The sequence below is a fragment of the Mustelus asterias genome, chromosome 2 (genome assembly GCF_964213995.1).
Source record: "Mustelus asterias chromosome 2, sMusAst1.hap1.1, whole genome shotgun sequence".
In the NCBI taxonomy this organism is placed as follows: Eukaryota; Metazoa; Chordata; class Chondrichthyes; order Carcharhiniformes; family Triakidae; genus Mustelus; species Mustelus asterias.
In genome coordinates this window covers 80,639,746-80,663,364 of record NC_135802.1, presented here as the reverse complement: position 1 = coordinate 80,663,364, position 23,619 = coordinate 80,639,746, and the positions used below count along the sequence as shown (strand labels likewise).

Below are 23,619 nucleotides of genomic sequence, written 5' to 3'. Positions count from 1 at the left end.
ATGAGATGTGAAGGAATAGGACCTATAAAATGTGAAGGAGAGAAAGTCTGTACGGAACCGGAAGAAATAGCAGAGGTGCTTAATGAATACTTTACCTCTGTATTCACAGTGGAAAAAGACCTGGGTGGTTGTACCACAGGATTGCGGCGGACTGAGGAGATTGAGTTTGTCGACATTAAGAGGATGTGTTGGAAATTTTGAATAGCATCAAGATAGATAAGTCACCGGGACTGGATGGGATGTACTCCAGGTTATTGTGGGAGGCGAGGGAAGAGATTGCAGAGCCTCTGGCGATGATCTTTGCATCGTCGATGGAGTCGGGAGAGGTTCCGGAGGATTGCGGATGTGGTTCCTATATTCAAGAAAGGGAATAGGGATAGCCCAGGAAATTACCGACCGGTGAGTCTAACCTCAGTGGTTGGTAAGTTGATGGAGAAGATCCTGAGGGACAGGATTTATGAACATTTAGAGAAGTTTAGTATGCTCAAAGTAGTCAGCACGGCTTTGTCAAAGGCAAATCATGCCTTAAGAGCCTGGTGGAGTTCTTTGAAAATGTGACTAAACACGTTGACGAAGGAAAAGCGGTAGATGTGGTTTACATGGACTTCAGCAAGGCGTTCGATAAAGTCCCCCATGCAAGACTTCTCGAGAAAGTGAGAGGGCATGGGACCCAAGGGGCTGTTGCCTTGTGGATCCAGAACTGGCTTGCCTGCAGAAGGCAGAGAGTGGTTGTAGATGGGTCTTTTTCTGAATGGAGGTCGGTCACCAGTGGAGTGCCCCAGGGATCTGTTCTGGGACCCTTGCTGTTTGTCATTTTAATAAATGACCTGGATGAGGAAGTGGAGGGATGGGTTGGTAAGTTTGCCGACGACACGAAGGTTGGTGGTGTTGTGGATAGTTTGGAGGGATGTCAGAAGCTGCAGTGTGACATAGATAGGATGCAAGACTGGGCGGAGGACTTCAACCCGGATAAATGTGTAGTGGTACATTTTGGCAGGTCAAACGGGATGAAGGAGTATAATATCAAGGGTAAGACTCTTAGCAGTGTAGAGGATCAGAAGGACCTTAGAGTCCGGGTCCATAGGACTCTTAAATCGGCCTCGCAGTTAGAGGAGGTGGTTAAGAAGGCGTATGGTGTGCTGGCCTTCATCAATCGAGGGATTGATTTTAGGAATCAGGAGATATTGATGCAGCTTTATAAGACCCTCGTCAGACCATACTTGGAGTACTGTGCTCAGTTCTGGTCGCCTCATTACAGGAGGGATGTGGAAATGATTGAAAGGGTGCAGAGAAGATTTACAAGGATGTTGCCTGGATTGGTTGGCATGCCTTATGAAGATAGGCTGAGGGAGCTCGGTCTTTTCTCCTTGGAGAGACGAAGGATGAGAGGTGACCTGATAGAGGTGTACAAGATGTTGAGGTATAGATCGGGTGGATTCTCGGAGGCTTTTTCCCAGGGCTGAAATGGCTGCTACGAGAGGACACAGGTTTAAGGTGCTGGGGAGTAGGTACAGAGGAGATGTCAGGGGTAAGTTTTTCACTCAGAGGGTGGTGGGTGAGTGGAATCGGTTGCCGTCAATGGTGGTGGAGGCAAACTCGATAGGGTCTTTTAAGAGACTTCTGGATGAGTACATGGGACTTAATAGGATTGAGGGTTATAGGTAAGCCTATATATAGGCCTAGGTAGGTAGGGACATGACCGGCGCAACTTGTGGGCCGAAGGGCCTGTTTGTGCTGTAGTTTTTCTATGTTCTATGTATAAAATGAAAGGTCTCCAACATGAAACAGCAAGAATAACGGACTCTGTTTAAATTCATAGAAAGCATGTTCCCTGGCATCCCTAGGGGCACCCTAATGGCTGATTTTGGACACGATTGATGGGAAGTTATCTTCCTGGCTGAAAGGGCCCAAATTGAGAAAACTTTTGTCCTACGACTTAGTTTCATAAATAAAATATTATATTCCAACAAAAAGGGCAATGTTTTACATTGAAGGTACGACCTAGTCACAACATACCTCTAATTTGTGAAAATACAGGACTTGCAATATTTGTATAATGAAATTGCACATCTTGTTGGTAGAAAATTCAAACAAACTACTTTTAAAGGACTGTATTATTAATTTAGAAGCTTTCTAAAACAAAGTGTAAGCCACACCATCAGGATACTAGTTCTTCAGACTATTTGAGAATCATTTGGTTTTAATTCACTTTTAGTAAATGAAGTCAATATGTTAAATTTCCAGGGTTTGAAGCAGCAGCCACATTATCGTTCCTAATCAAATCAGATTGAGGTTACTGTTTATTACCACACAAGGGTCCATTATTTACCACTACATGGTGAGCTTAAACCAACATGATAATATTTCACTTTTGGCATACACATTCAAAAAGTCAGTGTTCCAAATTCAGTTTTCTCTACAAACAAATCCTTAAAAAATTCTACTTTTAACCATTTATATGTGGCTCACTAACCTGTTTTAAATTAATCATCCAATTTAATACTTAAGAATGCACATTCAAATATGCTGATAAACTTTCTAAGCTTTCCTTATTCCTACTTACTGTAGATTGTGGTGTACAATTTGACCCAACATATAAAACAATCCCCTTTTTCTCAGTGCCAAAATTCTTGTTTAGACCCATGCGTGGCGTAAAAGTCTGCTAAGAAATGTTTTACTTGTTTTTGGAGTCAGGCTCAATTTTTCACCTCAGAAAGGCACGCATTATTCCCTTTATAAGTCAGTGCATGGGATCAAGCTGGTGATATGGGCTGGATTGCCAAAATGTGTAGAAGTTTAAAACATGCTTATATAGAGCAGATCATGCATGGTGAACAACAAACAGTACAAAGCTGGCTTCAAGCCAAAAGTAGTCACTGAACAATTAATTCCAATAGCCTGGTTGTATATCACCACATGGATCTTCATCATCCGTCATACTTTTAACTTTGACATCATCCTTCCACAAGTAATGGTCGTCAGTACTGTTGAACACATTCAATATTCTACATTTTAGAAATTTTTTTTGACAGTAACGGGATCAAGCTATTCCATGCATCTAAAACACAGTGATACAATGTTACTAGTGAGGGTTCTTGCATATTTTCATCCTTAGTTAATGTTTCTTTGCCTTCCAACATCCAATTGTTCCACACCTTTTGGGGAGGCTCATTTCCAAAGGCTAAACAACACAAGATGGCTAGGAATAAATGCCACAGCAAGGCTGGTTGATCTCACATCACAAACTAAATAACAGGGTATTTGAACATGTCCTAGACAAGAAACCTCTCTGTGCGGTCCTCCTACAGTATATTAAATTTTAAAACTATATGTGCAATTAAATTCACTGAGGAAATCACAAAGCATGAATTGCTGTTGTACTGTATGCCAAACAGATAACAAATACTGCAATCAGGAAAAGGAATTTAATTCACTCCAATGTATGACACAGCATATCCTGAAACCGTGCATTGGGCACGTGGCTGTAAAATTCCAGAGAATCATATTTTACGAGATAAGTTGCTGTCCTTTTGCGTTTTGATGAAGCCAAATAAAAGGGATAAATCATTGTTGGCAGTTCATTCTAGATAGAGGGACACAAGGCAGGAACATGATGTCATCCTGGAACTTCCCAGTGCAACCAGGAGTGCCAGCCAGCCCTGTGATGCAGAGCACCATCTCTTCTGTGGGGTTCTGTAAATGCAAATATGCTTGCTTCACATCTCTGCTGCTCCCTGTAGTCATATGCAAACTTTCTCTGCAAGAGGGGAAAGAATATCAGTGAGGATATTGCAATAATTTGGGTGATGTGCCTACCATTGTTGAATAGCAGGATGGTTATGGGAGAGATAGGTGCGAATCTGGCAATATTTGTATTTGTATGGCAGTGAAGTGGAGTATCTGAATGTTAGGCATGAATCCTGAATGTTAATACAGAAGTAACTGGACTGTGGTGCAATGAGTAGCTACGTCAGTACAGACTAATACCCTCATTCTGCCAATATTTATATAGGTAGCGTAAGCTAAACCAGTCATGACCTGCTGGGATAGTAGTACTGATAACAAAAACTTATGGAAATAATCTAAAGATTGCAAGTGATGGTCTGTAACTATTTCTACCTTGACTGCCGGAGAGTACCAGGTACTTGTTTCTGTCAATTTCCACCTGTCCATTCCATATTTTATAGAAAATGGCCAGTTTATTTTTCTCTCCTTTGGAGTGATGCCTGTTCCAAATCTTTGATCAAGAATGTGGCATTGGTGTATTTTCCATGCTGATTCAGAATCATGCAGAATACTTTTGGATTGCTTCAATCTTATTTATGTCACTGACCATATTAGAATTCCACAGAAAACTTGCATACTCCAGGATTGGACAAACAAATTTCAGTAAGCTATGACTGATATTTTCTCACAGCACCATAAGATTCCTTTTCATAAATCCAAGAATCCTATTTGCTTTGGATGTTATCTGCAGAATGTAGAATCCCTACTGAAGATATGAGCAAGCCCAAAAGGTTTTTGGCACAGTGAGTTGGAGTTCTCATTTGAGGATTTATTCATTGAACTTAACCATTCGTGTGATGCCCCTAAACCTTTCCTGGCACTGTTTTGCCAAGTCTTCAAGGTCAGACTCTGGGAATTCATTTCTATTGCCACCTGTTCCTAATTCCTTCACAGAGCACGCCTTAAGAGTCAAACATGATTTCACACCTCTCAACTTCCTTGCCTAAAGGCCTCCAGCGCCACATTGGTGAACCTAACAGCTCGCTCTCTGGTATATTGCTCCAGTTCTCTTCCTTCTGTCATTGAGGCACTGGCACTGTTCCACCAACTGCTCCATCCTGAACAAACATCAATTTAAAAAGAGCAGACTATCTTTAAAAATTGCAGGCTTGTTTTGCTGGCCATGTACACAGCTGATCCACCTGCTGAGCATGTTGCTCATCAGCACTATATTTTACACAGGGATGTATGCTATAATCATGCTCAGAAGCAGGCAGCATGAAGTTTGTGCTTCCTGCCGCAATGGAATGGGGCACAAAGTAAATCAGGTACCATAATCCCTGTGCCTGTTAATATCCCTTTCTCTCAGAATTTTGGCTCACACTTCTACATAGTGCCTTTACTGGCTAGTTGCCTTCATCACAAAAAGACAAATGTCCCACCACTTGTCAATATCATTCTGTGGCCCAGTCTTCCAACATTGGCTCCCTCTGGGTTGGTGCTACTACACAGCCTCTTATTTGCACTTGAGTATTTGGCTATATATGCCAAAAAGACAACAAATTTTACACATTGCAATCAGGAAAAGGAATTTAATTCACTTACTAATGACAATGTACCAAATCCTAAAATTATGCACTGAACAGGCAGTTGTCGAATCCTAAAAACTTCTCATCCTGCTGGATGAGATGCTGTTTTTTTGAGTTTTGGTGGAGTCACAGCAAAGGGACAAATAACGTTGATTCTGAAAATCCTTATTAATCTCAAAAAAGTTGAGGTAAAACAGTTGATTTTCTAGTTGCCAAAGTTCAGAAGGGCACCCTCATTTTGGACCACAATGATATTTTGTATCCTATTAGTAAGGACATGGCTGGCATCTGACAATATGGAGCAGCAGAGATTCCCTCATAAGACAAGCATGTTTGCATCTATTGAGCCCTATGGAGGTGATGCTGCTCTGCATCATGGGGCCAGCCATCACACCTGATGTTGCCAGGAACATTCAGAGCATGTTCTTGCCTCAAATCCCACTTCATCCCTCATTTTGCCCATGGAGCTCCAGTTTTCCACAACAGCCTCTATAAACTCCCACTCCAACAATCACTGACACAGTTTTTCAGATGTGACTCCTGGCTAGCCAGTGCAGAAGCACCTTCCAAATCCAGCACTACTACCACCTAGAAGGACAATGCAGCAGACTCATGGGAACACCACCTGCAAGTTCAGCATGAAGCCACCTACCATCCCGACTTGAAAATACATTGCTGTTCCTTCTCTGTCACTGGGTTAAAATCATGGAACTCCCTCCCTAATAGCACTATGAACCTCCACCCACCAATGGTCCTCATTTTTACCATGTCAAATCATGGCACTTCTATGCCCATTCACCCCATATACATTCTGTACAAAACTGAGTGTAGCAAAACTGGAATCAATGGGTATCAGGGGGCAAACTCTCCGCTGGTTGAAGTCATACCTGGTACATGGGAAGATGGCTGTGGTTGTAGAGGATCAGTCATCTCAGCTCCAGCTGTACCTACACCACCTGGACTATGGCAGTTCAAGGCAGCAGCTCACTACCACTTGCTCAAGGGCATTTAGGGATGACAATAAATGCTGGCCCAGCCAGCGATGCACACATCCCAAGAACCAATTTTTGAGTCAACCAAACAACACAAAATCTTAGGTTCGGACAACATTCCAGCAGAGACTCGAAGGTGCAATCATATCATCAACAAACTTACAGCGGTTTTCAAAAGTATCTGGGATCAGAAGAATGTTCCATAGGTCCTCAAGGATGCCAATATAGATTGGATCTGGAAATGGAAAAGATCCCCAAAAAAACGTACATGGCAACTACCAAGGAATAAGTCTTCTCTCAAAGACAGGAAAGGTTTTTAAAGGAACCTACTAAAGAGTCTACTTGACTGTCTCATAGATGGGGAGACTCTATGGGTCATTAAAACTAGCAGGCAGGACACAATTCCAGGACAGCCCGGTGGCATTCCGAATACCACCAATATTCAGAAGCATGGGATAAGGTTACAAGCTGTTGCAGACCACAAGCCTGCACCCTGCACATTCAACCAGGCCAGTCGTATTGCAGGGACAAACATCTCATAGCTCCCTGCAATTTTCATGGAGTTAAGTCAGCTTTTCAAGGGCTCATGGTTCTCAGTCCCTCAGGAGGTATCATGAACTATAGTCTGGATGGGGGAACCATTTGAAAGGCAAGGTGAAAGGTCTGATCCATGCCAACCTATGTCCTGCCAAGCACCTCCAATGACCCTCATTCCATAGAAACCTATGCCCTTCCACACAACCCCATTGGTCTCTCATACCTTCCATTCAAACCTATGAACCTCCACCCACCAACGGTCCTCATTTTTACCATGTCAAATCATGGCACTTCTATGCCCATTCATCCCATATACATTCTGTACAAAACTGTGTAGCAAAACTGGAATCAATGGGTATCAGGGGGCAAACTCTCCGCTGGTTGAAGTCATACCTGGTACATGGGAAGATGGCTGTGGTTGTAGAGGATCAGTCATCTCAGCTCCAGGGCATCCCTGCAGGAGTCCCTCAGGGTAGTGTCCTAGGCCCAACCATCCTCAGCTGCTTCAATGACCTCACCTCCGTCATAAAGTCTGAAGTGGGGATGTTCGCCAACGATTACACAATGTTCAGCACCATTCACGAGTCCTCAGATTCTGAAGCAGTCCATATTCAAACGCAACAAGATCTGGTCAATATCCAGGCTTGGGCTGACAAGTGGCAAGCAACATTCACCCCACACAAATGCCAGGCAATGACCATCACCAAAAAGCAACACTCCAACCACCACCCCTTGACATTCAATGGTGTCACCATCACTGAATCCCCCACGGTCAACATCCTTGGGGTTACCATTGACCAGAAACTTAACTAGACTTGCCACAAACACAGTGGCTACAAGAACAGGTCAGAGACTAGACATACTGCAGTAAGTAACTCATCTCCTGACTCCCCAAAGCCTGTCCACCATCTACAGGACACAAGTCAGGAGTGTGATTGAATACTTCCCACTTGCCTGCTCCAACAACACTCAAGAAGCTTGACACCATCCAGGATAAAACAATCTGCTCGACTGGCGCCACATCCACAAACATCCACTCCCCCCACCTCCAATGCTCAGTAGCAGCAATGTGTATTATCTGCAAGATGCACTGCAGCAATTGATCAAAGATCCTTAGACAGCACCTTCCAAACCCACGACCATTTCCATTTAGAAGGACAAGGGCAGCAGATACATGGGAACACCACCACCTGCAAGTTCCCCTCCATGCCACTCACCATCCTGACTCATCAATAAATTCCTTCGCAGTTGCTGGGTCAAAATCCTGGAATTCCCTTCCTAACAGCATTGTGGGTGAACCCACATAAGGTGGACTGCAGAGATTTAATAGGGCAGCTCACCACAACCTTCTCAAGGGCAACTAGGGATGGGCAATAAATACTGGCCAGTCAGCAACACCCATGTCCCACGAATGAATAAAAACATTGAACCCTACAATAATAATGGCATGTGTGGAAATACTTTAAAAAGTAATTCATTCATAACATTTTTTTTTAAAAAAAGAAACCGCTTTTACTACAAAAATGTCAATTGACCAGACCTTTGAAATAGCAATAGCAGCAAATATCAATATCAGAAAACACAAATAATTTACATCTCTATTTTGAGTAAATAAGCAGAGTAAAATTGACAGAATAGATCCAAGAGTAAGAGCTTTGAATCAAGCAATGTGTTCTCTTGAGCATAGCCGTTTCAACAGACAAATGGATGTCTGGGCTCTCAGCCAAACACAAGGGATAACTTAATTGACAACTCTTTCCCTTAGATTGGTTTTGTCAATTGAGGACTTTATGATCTGCAGCAGAGGAAAAGACAAAGAGGGAATAGTGCAGCAACAATGATTGGGGAGAAGGGCTTAGGGGAACCAGATTCTGAGCAGCCAATCACAAACAGCATGTCCAGAGTGAAGGTGTTATGGATGCCTTCTCTTTCCTCTTCCTACTAGTTGCTACCTTCCTCCTCTTCTCAAGGTGCCTTAAAATGCAGAGCCAAGTTGTGGAAGATACAAGAAAACACCAGGAATTTGGAAGCACGCTCAACGAGTAACGAAATAGCATCCGCAAGTGGTCTAGGCAACAGAACCACTGTTTCAGGATGTTGATGGTTTGGTCCAAGTCATCCTTGGTAGCAACATGATTCTGTGTGTCTGATTGGGTGGCTATATGGAGCCAATATCAGCTAACATGGGGGCCAGAAAAGGAAGTTAGGTGAACAGCTATTTGGGAGGGGGAAATAGAGTTCAAGGAGTGTCCCAAGGGCAAGATAACCTTGGTGGTGGTATAAGGAAAGACAGGAAAGAAATGAGGTGTGTGTGTTCAAGGCTAAGGCAGGGGGAAACCTTAGAGAAGTTTAGACCACTGGGATAGAACCTTAGAACTTCTACAGTGCAGAAGGAGGCCAAAAGAGCATCTTACCCAGGCATATATCCCCAATCCTATCCCCATTACCCCAAGCGTTTACCATGGCTAATCCACCTAACCTGCACATCTTTGGACAATAAGGGCAATTTAGCATGGTCAATCCACCTAACCTGCACATCTTTGGACAATAAGGGCAATTTAGCATGGTCAGTCCACCTAACCTGCACATCTTTAGCCAATGGGAGGAAATCAAAGCCCCCCCCAGAAGAAACCCATGCAGAAAACGTGCAAATTCCACACAGTCACCCAAGGCCAGAATCGAACCCAGATTCCTGGCGCTGTGAGCCACCATGTCACCCATAGGGGAAAGGACAGTAAGCAGCATACAGATGGTCACAATCTTAGTGACAAAGTTGTCCAACTCATTGACTGCCAAGTGCTGTTTAGTTATGTATGGACAAATATAACATCCAGTGTGGTATTAGTCATGCAAGTAGGAAAGTTCATTGCCACTTTAACAACAGTGCTGGTCCTCAATTCTGCTCACAATGCCTGTTCGGAGTCTGATCATCACCTCCTTTCCATCCTTCCTAGCATCTGGTAGACTATCACGAACTTTTCAGCACACTAGTGAAAAATGTGTTAAATTTAAACAAATTGGTTCTTCAGTAAATTGATTTGATTCTTATTGATTGATTGATTTGATACCAGAGATTAGGGGTGTTGATTATGAGGAGAGACTGAGCAGATTGGGTTTGTATTTGTTGGAATTTAGAAGGCTGAGGGGGGATCTTATAGAGACCTATAAGATAATGAAGGGGCTGGATAGGGTAGAGATGGAGAGATTCTTTCCACTTAGAAAGGAAACTAGAACTAGAGGGCACAGCCTCAAAATAAAGGGGGGTCAGTTTAGGACAGAGTTGAGGAGGAACTTCTTCTCTCAGAGGGTGGTGAATCTCTGGAATTCTCTGCCCACTGAAGTGGTGGAGGCTACCTCGTTGAATATGTTTAAATCACAGATAGATGGATTCCTGATCGGTAAAGGAATTAGGGGTTATAGGGATCAGGTGGGTAAGTGGAACTGATCCACTTCAGATCAGCCATGATCTTATTGAATGGCGGGGCAGGCTCGAGGGGCTAGATGGCCTACTCCTGCTCCCATTTCTTATGTTATGTTCTTATGTTGGCATAAAAATTACAAAAGAATAGAATTGTAAAACCTCATGTAACAAATAGAAGAATGAAAAGTTTCAGCAATTCAAAATAATTATAAACTTCAAACATCTTTGCAGAGTTGACAAACATTTGTAAATTTGTTGTACGTGACAGGATCACTTGTAACAAGTATACTGGTACTACAAGTTGATTAGGACGATTGCTATACTGGAAGCAATGATTGAATGGATGAATGAACACCGCTCGACAATCACCAAGCAAGAGTGTTCTCTTCCTGTTGGGGAGCACTTCAGCAGTCACGGGCATTCGGCCTCTGATCTTCGGGTAAGCGTTCTCCAAGGCAGCCTTCACGACACACGACAGCGCAGAGTCGCTGAGCAGAGACTGATAGCCAAGTTCCGCACACGAGGACGGCCTCAACCGGGATCTTGGGTTCATGTCACATTATCTGTAACCCCCACGACTTGCCTGGGCTTGCAAAATCTCACGAACTGTCCTGTCTGAAGACAATACACATCTTTAACCTGTGCTTAACGCTCTCTCCACTCACATGGTCTGTACCTTTAGACTTGATTACCTGTAAAGACTCGCATTCCAACCATTATTTTGCAAATTGAGTGTGTGTCTTTATATGCTCTGTTTGTGAACAGAACTCCCACTCACCTGACGAAGGGGCAGCGCTCCGAAAGCTAGTGGATTTTGCTACCAAATAAACCTGTTGGACTTTAACCTGGTGTTGAGAGACTTCTTACTGTGTTTACCCCAGTCCAACGCCGGCATCTCCACATCATGACTCCCAGGGACACACTCGGAGACAAACATCAGATGTTGCTGGAGAATCATCACCTTGTTGAAAGACGCTCTTTGGTCTGCCCAAAACTTGCTGGTTTTCTAGTGCAAGTTGTCCCTGACAGAGTGTTGCAGACTGGCACTTTCCAAAGCCCAGGACTCCATGCTGAGGGACGCGCTAAAGTTTGGGGCAGCTGTCGCAGAGGCGCAATGGGGAAGGTCACTGTCTACGACCTTTCAATCAGTGAACTGAGGGAAGCAGAACCCCCTCAGGCCAAATGACTCATTGAATGAATGCAGCGAATATTACTTGTCTCTCAGTTGTACTGAAGTGGGCACCTTGGAGTTCAACTGAAAGACGTTGAAGCGCAACTTGTTATAAATACTTCAAAACACTTGTAAAATGTAACATTTTTTGACTGTACTAATACATCTCAGATGTATCTTGATGTATATAAAGAACCTGAATATTGCATTTTGAGAGACGGCCATTTTGGAATGTTTGTAATATTCTTGCAGATTTCTTATGAATAAAGTTAATTTTTAGAAAAAAAAGCAAAGGAATAGAATAGAAAACAAAGAAATTGTGCTAAACCTTTATAAAATACTGGTACAGCTAAACTTGGGTACAATGTTCAATTCTGGCACAACACTTTAGGAACCAAAGTCTTGGAAAGGGAGCACAGAAAAATTACTAAAATAGTACCAGGAAAGACTGGAGAAGCTAGGGTTGTTCTTCTTAGATCAGAAAAGAAATAAAATTTTATAGGGTTTTCAAAATTATGAACTGGCAGTATAAATAAAGAGAAACTGTTCCGGCAGCAAAAGAATCACTAACTGGAGAAGGCAGATTGTGTGAGATTAGCTATGGAACCCGAGATAATATGAGGAAATGTATTTTCTTTACACAATTTTTCTGATCTGGAATGCAAAATCTAAAAGAGCAATAGAAGCAAATTCAATTCTCAACAGAGAATTGGATAAACACTAGAAGGAAAAAAAATGTTAGAGCTATGGGGGAAAAACAGGAGAATGGAATTAGCTGGCTAGGTCTACCAAAGAGTCGGCTTTGGCTTGTACTTGGGAACAGGGAACAGGGAACACAATTGCATTGCCAGGAAGTGGTTGCAGCATAGACAAGCAGCTTGTTTTACTGGAAAAATGAAGAGATATTTGAAGCAGAGATAATACAAGACAACGAGGAGGGTCCAGGTAATGAGGTTAGTTTTAAGGTGCTCAAGTTTTAAAGTGCTCCAGCGGATCGGTTGAAAAGTGCCGTGCTGAGCTGCAAACTTCCAGGGTCCCTTTCATGAAAGATTTGCGAAATCGGGATGATGCTATGAATGTGAAACTTTACAATACTGGTGTGTAATGTTTTAAATTGTCTCCTTTATTTTAAGGTAAAACTGAAATAGGGTATGGTGAGATCATACTAACCTCTGCCTAGACACAGGCCCATGTGATTTGGTTGTCATGGGGAAAGAAGCCCAGACCGAAATGTATGGAAAATTAAATGCTTTCTCATCATGAAAGAGAGAAGAACAGCTGGGCCTTTCTAGAAACAGGGTGGGATTTTCTAGCCATTCTGCCAACAAGATCTTCCGGTCTGCCGAAGTAAACCGTCCATGACGGGTTCCCTGGCAGCAGAGCAGGTGAGCAATACAAAACCCGTAGGCTTTGCCAGAAGTGGAAGATGCCACATTTGCCATGGGAAAACACACCGCAGGTGGGCCAGAAAATCCCAGCCACAGACTTACAGACTCAGGAGAGAGACTAAAACAGCTGCTACATTAAAGGGAGGAAAATACTGTTTTGTGTTTGCCATTGACCAGGATGCCAAGGAGAACTAATTTTCTGTTCAAAGAGTTGGGACTTGTGGAAATTTAAGGACCAAGAAGCGGAGAGGCCAGAGTGGCCTCTGTTGGCACTGCTGCTGAAGGTCAGTTCAGGGATACTCAGAAAATTGAAATGACTTTGAAAAGACATTGGAAATCTCACCCCGGTGTGACAAGAAGAGAGCATGCTGAATGTGGAACTAAATCTATAAAATCTATAAGGCTACATCTCTGCTGAGTGTGTGGCACAATGTACAAATGGGTCAAAATATTTTTGGTCGAGTTAATTGGTTAATGGAGAAGTATCTTTTCTGTACTTTGGTACATTAGCTCCCTATTAAGTCATGTTTAAGCAGTGTTGATTTTAGTTTGTTCATTACACCAAGTCTTAAAACATGAAATCTTGTTGTTCGATTCTTTCTATTGGTCACTAGGAAATTTATATCGTAAAGTTAAGTCTCTATGGGGATTAAACAATTAATTTATGAATATATATTAAGAAGAGCATTGTGATATTGGCCAGTTTAAGAATATGCTTACCCAGTTTTTGATTGATTCACTGCACCTGTAAGCAATTTCACCGTCTCAGGGTTGGATTCCATGCCATTGCGTAAATTCAAAAATCTTCTGACAAAGTCGTCAGGAGACATGTATCGCTCTCCATTCTTCTCAACTGTTGCATACTGAAAACACATAATTTTTCATCAGTACATAATAATGCACACAGCTTGGGCAAAGGGCTTCCTTAACTCCCAAATCATTGATTACTAAAATTTCACGACAATTTCTAGGTATAATACTTGCACATTTTTCACAAGTGGTTTTTAAAAATTCATTCATGACATGGAACATCACTGGCAAGGCCAACATAAGTTGCTCTTCTCTAATTATCCTTGTGACGGTAGTGATGAGCAGAAACGGTCTTGAACTGCTGCAGCCCATGTGCTGCTAGTACATCAACAGTGGTATTAAGACATCAGATTCAAATTTTCGACCCAGCCACAGTGAAGGAATGGCTATATAGTTCCAAGTGAAGGTAGTGAGAGACTTGGGGTGAGAATTTGGGAGATGGTGTCCCTGTGCATCTCTTGCCCTCGTCCTTCTAGGTGGTAGAGTTTACAGGATTAGAAATGCTGTTTATAGAGGCTTTGAGAGTTGTTGCAAGGCGTCATGTATATTATACACACTGCTGTCACTGTCTACTGATGGTGAAGGCAGTGGATGTTTAAGGTGATGGGGTTCTCGTCAAGTGGGCTGCTTTGTCCTGAATGGTGTGAAACTTCGAGTATTGTTGGGGCTCCAAGTATCGAGGCAAATGGAGAGTATTTAGTCATACTCCTGACTTGCACTTTGTGGAAGAGGTGGTTTGTGGAATTAGGAGGAAAGTAGCATGCAGCAGAATTCCCAGCCCCTGACCCGCTTTTGAATCACAACACTACAGTGCAGAAGAGGCCCTTCGGCCCATCGAGTCTGCACCAACGCATGAAATGCTCTTACCTGCCCACCTAATCCCACTTGCCAGTACTTAGCCCATAGCCTTGAATGGTATGGCGTGTCAAGTACTGATCCAGGTACTTTTTTAAAAGAATGAGGGGCATCTCACCTCCACCACCCTCCCAGACAATGCATTCTAGACCGTCACCACCCTAGGAGTAAAAAAGTTTTCCTCAAATCCCCCCTAAACCTCCCACCCCCTCACTTTTAACTTGTGTCCCCTCGTTATTGATCCTTCAACTAAGGGGAACAGCTGCTCCCTATCCACGTCCCTCATAATTTTGAACACCTCAATCAGGTCTCCCCTCAGTCTTCTCCGCTCCAACGAAAATAACCCAAGCATATCCAACCTCTCTTCACAACTTAAATGTTCCATCCCAGGAAGCATCCTGGTGAATCTCCTCTGCACCCCCTCCAGTTCATTTACGTCCTTCCTATAATGTGACGACCAAAACTGCACAGAGTACTCCAGCTGTGGCCTCACCAAAGTTCTATACAACTCCATCATGACCTCTCTGCTTTTGTAATCTATACCCCGATTGATAAAGGCGAATGTGCCGTATGTCTTTTTCACCACCCTATTAACCTGCCTTTCTGCCTTTAGAGATCTATGGACAAACAGGCCAAGGTCCCTTTGTTCTTTGGAACTTCCCAGTGTCAGACCTTTCATGGTATACTTCCTTGTCAAATTACTCCTTCACCTCACGCTTTTCAGGGTTTAATTCCATCTGCCACTTATCCGCCCATTTGACCATCTCATCTATATCTTCCTGTAATCCAAGACACTCAACCTCACTGTTAAACACCCAGCCAATCTTTGTGTCATCAGCAAACTTACTGATCCTATCCCCCCCCCACAGTGATCCATGTTATTTATATAAATGACAAACAATAGGGGGCTCAGCAGAGATCCCTGTGGTATGCACTTGGTCACTGGCCTCCAGTCACTAAAGCAGCAATCTGTCACCACCCTCCGTCTCCTACCGCTAAGCTGCTAATGAATGCACCTTGTCAGATCACCCTGCATCCCATGTGCATTAGCCTCAAGTCTCCCATGTGGGACTTTGTCAAAGGCTTTGCTGAAATCCATGTAAACTACATCAACTGCACTGCCCTCATCCACACACTGTTACATGCTCAAAATTTTCAATCAAATTTGTTAGGCATGACCTCCCACAGACAAAACCATGCTGACTATCCCTGATCAAACCTTGCCTCTCCAAATGGAGATAGATTCTCTCCTTCAGAATCTTCTCCAGTAGTTTCCCAACCACAGACATGAAACTCACTGGTCTGTGGTTCCCTGACTTGTCTCTACAACCTTTCTTAAATAGTGGGACCACATTAGCTGTCCTTGCATGTCCTTTTCACATCAGTCTCCAAGGCCTAAAAATTAGTCAGTTCGCGTCACAGGGGTCACAATTCACATCCTGCCTGTGCATGTCCTGTTGAGACTGGCTAATGTGGTTCCCACTTAGGAATTAAAAATTTGGGTCAGAGGTCGTCATTGACTAAACTAAGAGGGACAAATTAGAATACAAGATTGAACTAGCAAGACATATTAAAAACAGACAGCGAGAGCTTCTACAAACATATCGAAATATAATATTGCTCGCTTAGGGTTTGAGACTGGGAAATTCATAATGGGGAAAAAGGAAAAGACTGAGACTTACAATACGTCTTCATGCCAGAAGGTACTAAAAATATCCGAGGAGAAGAAGAAAACCAAAAGACAAAGCAAGGGAGGAACTTAAAATAATCACTATTAAGAGACAGAGTCAACAAGGAAAATTAATGGAGCTGAAGGCAGACAAGCCCCCCCACCATCATCATCTGGAAATATCCCAGCAGATTGAAAGACCACAAAAGACCACCTTTATTCAAGAGAGAGAGACATACTAACTGGCTTATACTTTCCTGATGTATCATGTTTTACAAATTTATTAAAATTCTTGGAGGATGTAACAAACAGGATGGATAAAGAGAAACCTGGAGATGTAGTGTAATTGGATTTCGAAAAGGTATTTGATAGGGTGCCACACAAGAGCTCAGACTGTCCCTATAGTGCAAAAGGAGGCCATTTGGCCCATTGAGTCTGCACTGACTCTGACAGAGCATCCCACCCAAACCCTACCCCTGTAAGCCCATATTTTCCCCACTAATCTCCCTAACCCAAACACCTTGAGATAGTAAGAGGCAATTTAGCATGGCCAGTGCACCTAACTTGCACATCTTTAGATGCTCATAGTTCTGAAACACTCAAAAACAGGCAAAATGGAGATAACATTTCCACCTTTCTCTGACTTCTGGAGCCAACAGAAATTTCACAAAAATAAATGTTTACAAATTCATAATCACCTCATTACTATTTTGTATCAGTTTTAATTACATATATTCAGTGAAATTGAAATTGCATGCAATACAGATGTAAAAAAAACTTAAGATTAAAATAGCAGAAACGTTACAATAGTAAATGCTCTTCCAGTGCATGACTGATACTAGCACATTTCACATGCACAGCAAAGACAGCGCTGGGTTTCCAAGTCCAGTAATTTACATATTGTGTGAGCTCCTAATGTCATCCTTGTCTTGAGAGCATCTAAACTGGAATTTCTGGGCAAGAGCATAAATATGTAGGTACAACTCTTTGAAGTAGTACTTGCATGTCCTTTTCACATCAGTCTCCAAGGCCTAAAAGTTAGTCAGTTCTCATCACAGGAGTCACAATTCACATCCTGCCTGTGCATGTCCTGTTGAGACTGGCAGCACAGACTTCATGCCACCAGCACATTACAACAGATTCATGGTTCAAAAATCAACAAGAGACAGATAATTGTGTGTGAGGTTTGCACATGTCAGTTAGCCTCCAGCTCAAAGACAATCTATCCCTCTTAATGGGAGGCTGCACTAAATCATAGTTGCATGCCTTTGCTGCAATTCTACACAAGAGAAACAGAACATCAGGGCAAAGAGAGGGCTCCCACGTTTCCTGATGTGATACGATATGTATTAATCAGCGACGGCTGGTCAGATGGGATACTGCTGCCTTAAAAACAGTGACTCCGTTTCCATCACCTTATGAGGCAGTTTAAAGTTGCACAACCCTCAAAAAAGCTCTCCTTTCTGTTCTATATTGAATCGAATAGATTTATTAGTTACACAGATTGGGATACAGTGAAAAGTATTGTTTCTTGCTAACTATTACAGACAAAACATACCATTCATAGAGTACATTAGGGAGAAAGAAAAGATAGGGTGCAGAATATAGTGTTGCAGTTACCAACAGGGTGAAGAGAAAGATCAGTTTAAATTTGTGATAGAACCATTCAAAAGTCTGATGGCAGCAGGGAAGAGGCTGTTCTTGAGTCGGTTGGTACGTGTTTACAGACTTCTGTATCTTTTCCCCCCCCCCGAAGGAAGAAGGTGGAAGAGAGTATGCCCATGGTGCATGGGGTCCTTAATTATGCTGGCTGCTTTCCAATGCAGCAGGAAGTGTAGGCAGAGTCAATGGACGCGAGGCTGGTTAGCGTGATGGACTGGACTACATTTGCAACCCTTCGTAGTTTCTTGAGGTCTTCGTCAGAGCAGGTGCCATACCAAGCTGTGATGCAACCAGAGAGGGTGCTTTCAATGGTGCATCTGTAGAAATTGATGTGTTGTAATGGACATGCCAAATTTGCTTAGCCTTCTGAGAAAGTAGAGGCAATCATGGACTTTCTTAACTATAGCGTCGGTGTGGAGGGACCAGGACAAATTGGTGGTGATCTGAACACGTAGAAACTTGAAGTTCTCGACCATCCCCACATCATCACCTTTGATGGGGGCATGTCCTCCACTACGTTTCCTGAAGTCGATGACCATCTCCTTTGTTTTACTGACATCAACGGAGAGATGGTCATCACACCATTTCACCAGATTCTCTTTCCAGTACTCCATCTTGTCATTGTTTGAGATCTGACCCACGAGTGGTATCAGCAAACTTAAAAATGGAGTTGGAGCAGAATTTGACCATGCAGTCATAACTGTATAAGGAGTATAGCAAGGGGCTAAAAGGGCAACAGCTAAATTTTAAAAGCGACCCTAGTTCAGAACTCACTCACAAGAGGTCATCCTGGAACATGAACCCACAACTGAATATCAAGCCACTGTTTCCAGGACTGTCATTGGCCTCATCTCTGGATGTCGCCCCTCCATAGTTTCCCTCCTCATACCTAACCCATAAAAGCACGCTTCTACCTCCTTCCCAAAATGCACAAGAGGATTGTCCTGGTACATCCATAATTTCAGCCTGTTCCTATTCCAGTGAACTTATTTCTTCCCATCTCCACTATTTTCCCACACCCTGGCCCAGTCTTATCCCATCCCATGCACATTCAAGACTCTTGGGGCACCCTAGGTCATTTCAACAATTTCCTGGCCCTAACTGCCGTTTCACTATCACTCTCAGCTCCATTCCCCACCAGAACATTGAGAAGGCTCTCCACTTCTTCCCTGAACACAGGCCCAATTGGTCCCAATTCACCCCCACCCTCCCACACCTGGCTGACTTGTCATCTCCAACCCACGTCCTGTACTTCTGCTCCTACACCTACTCCTCCCCCCCATAACCCACATTACGATCCCCTTGTCCTTACTTTCCACCCTATCAGCCTCCATGTTCAAAAATTATCCTCCATCATTTCTGCCACCTTCAATATGATGCCACGATCAATCACATCTTCCTCTCCTGTGTCAGAATCACATTTGTTACAGCACAGGCTGCCATTCGGCCCATCTTGTCTGCACTGGCTCTCTAAATGAGCAGTCACCTTTTGCCATTCCTCTGCCTTCTCCCTGCATATTGTTTCTTTCTTTTCAAATAACCATCTAATTCCTTCTTGAATACCTCAGTTGAATCTGCCTCCACCTCACTCTCAGGCACTGCATTCCAGACCCAACTACTCACTGTGAAAAAGCTTTGTTTCTCACATCATTTTTGTTTCTTTTACCAATTACATTAAATCTATGCCCTCTGGTTCTTGATCCTTTTGCCAATGGGAACAGTTACCCCAATCTACTCTGTTCCAGGCCTCTCAGCCTTCTTTCTCCAAGGAAAAATGTCCCAACTTCTCCAATCTATCTTCATGACGGAAATTTCTCATCCTAGGAACCATTCTCATAAACTTCTTCTACACGCATGTCAGTGTCTTCACATCCTTCCTGAAATGCAGCACCTAGAACTGAACACTGTACCCCAGCTGAGACCTAGTATCTTATAGCTCAACATAAGATACATCAGTGGTAGGGAAATTATTGGAGAGTGTTCTTCAAGACAGGATTTATTCCCACTTGGAAATAAGTGGATGCATTAGTGAAGGGGAGGTTGTGTCTCGCAAACTTGATCGAGTTTTTCGAGGAAGTGACAGAGATGATTGATGAGGGTAGGGCAGTGGATGTTGTCTACATGGACTTCAGTAAGGCCTTTGACAAGGTCCCTCATGGCAGACTGGTGCAGAAGGTGAAGTCGCATGGGATCAGAGGTGAGCTGGCAAGGTGGATACAAAACTGGCTGAGTCAAAGACAGTAAGAAGTTTAACAACACCAGGTTAAAGTCCAACAGGTTTATTTGGTAGCAAAAGCCACACAAGCTTTCGGAGCTCCAAGCCCCTTCTTCAGGTGAGTGGGAATTCTGTTCACAAACAGAGCATATAAAAACACAAACTCAATTTGCATGAATAATGGTTGGAATGCGAATACTTACAACTAATCAAGTCTTAGTTGTAAGTATTCGCATTCCAACCATTATTCATGTAAATTGAGTTTATGTCTTTATATGTTCTGTTTGTGAACAGAATTCCCACTCACCTGAAGAAGGGGCTTGGAGCTCTGAAAGCTTGTGTGGCTTTTGCTACCAAATAAACCTGTTGGACTTTAACCTGGTGTTGTTAAACTTCTTACTGTGTTTACCCCAGTCCAACGCCGGCATCTCCACATCATGAGTCAAAGTCGACAGAGGGTAGGAGTGGAAGGGTGTGTTTCTGAATGGAGGGCTGTGACAAGTGGCGTTCCTCAGGGATCAATGATGGGACCTTTGCTGTTTGTAAATATAATATATATATATAAAAATATGAATGATTTGGAGGTAAATGTAAGTGGTTTGATTATTAAGTTTGCAGACGACACAAAGGTTGGTGGATTTGTGGATAGCGATGAGGACCATCAGAGGATACAGATCAGTTGAAGACTTGGGAGGAGAGATGGCAGATGGAGTTTAATCTAGACAAATGCGAGGTAATGCATTTTGGAAGGTCTAATACAGATGAGAAGTATACAGTAAATGGCAGAACCCTTAGGAGTATTGATAGGCAAAGGGATCTGGGTGTACAGGTATACAGGTCACAAAGTGGCAATGCAGGTGGAGAAGGTAATCAAGGCGGCATACTTGCCTTCTTCAGACAGGGCATCGAGTTTAAAAATTGGCAAATCATGGTGCAGCTTTATAGAACCTTAGTTAGGCCACACTTGGAATATAGTGTTCAATTGTAGTCGCCACACTATAAGGATGTGGAGGTTTTGGAGAGGGTACAGAAAAGATTTACCAGGATGTTGCCTGGTATGGAGGGCATTGGCTATGAGGAGAGGTTGGAGAAACTTGGTTTGTTCTCACTGGAACGGCGGAGGTTCCAGTGAGAACAATAGACTTCTCGATAGAAGTCTACAAGATTATGAGAGACATGGGCAGAGTGGATAGTCAAAGCTTTTTCCCAGGGTGGAAGAGTCAATTACTAGGGGGCATAGGTATAAGGTGCGAGAGGCAAGGTTTAAAAGAGATGTCCGGGGCAGATTTTGTTTTTGTTACACAGAGGGTGGTGGGTGCCTGGAACTCGTGCCAGAGGAGGTAGTGGAAGCAGATACGGTAGTGACTTTTAAGGGGCATCTTGACAAATACATGAATAGGATGGGAATAGAGGGATATGATCCCCAGAAAGGTAGGGAATTTTAGTTCAGTCAGGCAGCATGGTCAGTGCAGGCTTGGAGGGCCTGTTCCTGTGCTGTAGCTTTCTTTGTTCTTTGTTTATAACTTCCTTGCTCTTGTACTCTATGCACTTAATTCAGCCCAGGATACTGTACGCTTTATGAACCACTCAACTGGTCCTGCCACCCTTAATGATTTATGCACATATGCATACAGGCCTTTCTGCTCCTGCACCCTTTTATTCAATACTGTCAAGAGTTTATATTTCCCAGACTTGGTGTTGGGAAGAGGTAGATATTTGTAATGCTGCATTTTTTTAAAACACATCTAGCATGAATTAAAGGACCAGCATCTAATTTCCCAATTCCAACTGCTTTGGAATAATTTAAGGATGGTACATGGCTTGTAGGGGAACTTGCTGGTGCTGGTGTTCTCATGCATCTGCTGCTCTTATCCGTCGATTTAGGTGATGCTAAAAAATGAGTTTTGGCAAGTTTTGCCGTGAATTTTATTGATGGTACACACTGTTGCCTGTGTGTGCTTGTGTGCTGATAGCTTAAGGTGGTGGATGGGATTTTGTTTTACAAGTCAAGTTTCTTTTTTTTTTAAATCATGGGATGTTGGCATCGTTGGCTAGATCACGATTTATTGCCCATCCCTAACTGCCTCAAGGTGGTGGTGATCTTATGCCTTCTTGAACTGCTGCAGTCCATCTGTCGTAGGAACACCTTAGGTGCCATCAGGGAGTCCAGGATTTTGACCCAGCAAGAGTGAAGGAATGATAATAAAGTTCAAAGTCTGGATAGTGTTGACTTTAGGGGGGGGGGGGGTTTGCAGTTGGTGGTGTCCCCATGCATCTACTGCCCTTGCCCTTCTAGGTGGTAGAACTTGAAAGTCCGGAAGGTGGTGTCAAATGAGCCTTGCTGAGTTGTTGCACTGCATCTTGTGGATGGTACACACTGTTGCAACTATGCATCAGAGGTGGAGGGAGTGAAAGTGAGAAAGCGGTGGAAGGAGTGTCATTCAAGCACGCTGTTTTGTCCTGAATGGTGTAGAGCTTCTTGAGCTTTGGAGCTGCACTTATCCAGGAAAATGGTAAATATCCTATCACACTCCTAGCTTGTGCTTTGTGGATGCAGAACAGGCTTTGGAGAATCAGATGAGTTACTCTGCAGAATTCCCAGCCTCTGACTTGCTCATATTGTATTTATATGGCTGGTCCAGGATAATGGCCCCAGGATATTGATAGTGAGACATTCAGCGATTTTAGATTTAAATTAAATTAAATGCTATGTTAGTGCCTGCTCAGCCTGTCCACGAGAAGCCTATTTGCATTCTCCAAACTCTCAATCCCACCTGGTTTCATGTCATCAGCAATATCACATCTTGCCCCCAAGTACAAATCACTGATATAGATTGTTAGCTAAGGTCTTGATTGATCTTTACGGTGCCACACTAGTTACAGCCTGCCAACCTGAGAATTATTGGTTTATTCCTACTCTCCGGGGACAGGATCGGCGGCAGCAGTGAACAATCCTGCTAAAGTCCCAAAACACATCTTACTCCAAAACAGAAATGTTCCGGTCACAGTCAAGGTATACTCCCTTAAAAAGGGAAAGGTAGGGCAAACAAATCTAGAGTTCTCTGGATGAAAAAGGAGGTAGAAATTAAGATAAGGAAGAAAAAAAAGTGTGTTCATGACAGGTGTAAAGTTGAAAATACAGTTGAGAACGAAGAGGAATACACAAGGTTCAGAGGGGACACATTAGAGAAGTGAAGAGGGATTATGACTGGCAGCTAACAAAGGGGAATCTCAAAGGTCTTCTAAAGATACGTAGAGAGTAAAAGGATGGTAAAGAAATGAGTAAGGCCGATCGGGCATCTAAAATGGAATTTATACATGGGGGCTGCATGACTGAGGCATTAAATGATTCAAATTTGATATGAAGGAAGCATTGAATTGACTGTTGGTAATTAAAATTGACAAGGCACTGGAAATGGATGAAATGCATCCAATGACATTAAAGGAAGTGAGAATGGAATTTCAGACGCACTGGCTATAATCTTCCAATCTTCTCTAGACTCAGGGAAGGTGTCAGAGGACTGGAGAATTGCAAATGTTACACCCTTATTCAAAAAAGATTGTTAGTTTAGCCCCGGCAATTA

General features: G+C 43.0%; 1 protein-coding gene across 1 annotated transcript in view; it reads right to left on the bottom strand.

The window, feature by feature from the left end:
• Positions 1 to 23,619, bottom strand: part of slc25a13 (solute carrier family 25 member 13) — a 237,838-nt gene that overhangs the window by 186,524 nt on the left and 27,695 nt on the right. The window contains exon 3 of the mRNA XM_078229409.1: positions 13,545 to 13,687. Within this exon, the coding sequence (XP_078085535.1) occupies positions 13,545 to 13,687 (143 nt within the window). The remainder of the gene's footprint in view (positions 1 to 13,544; positions 13,688 to 23,619) is intronic.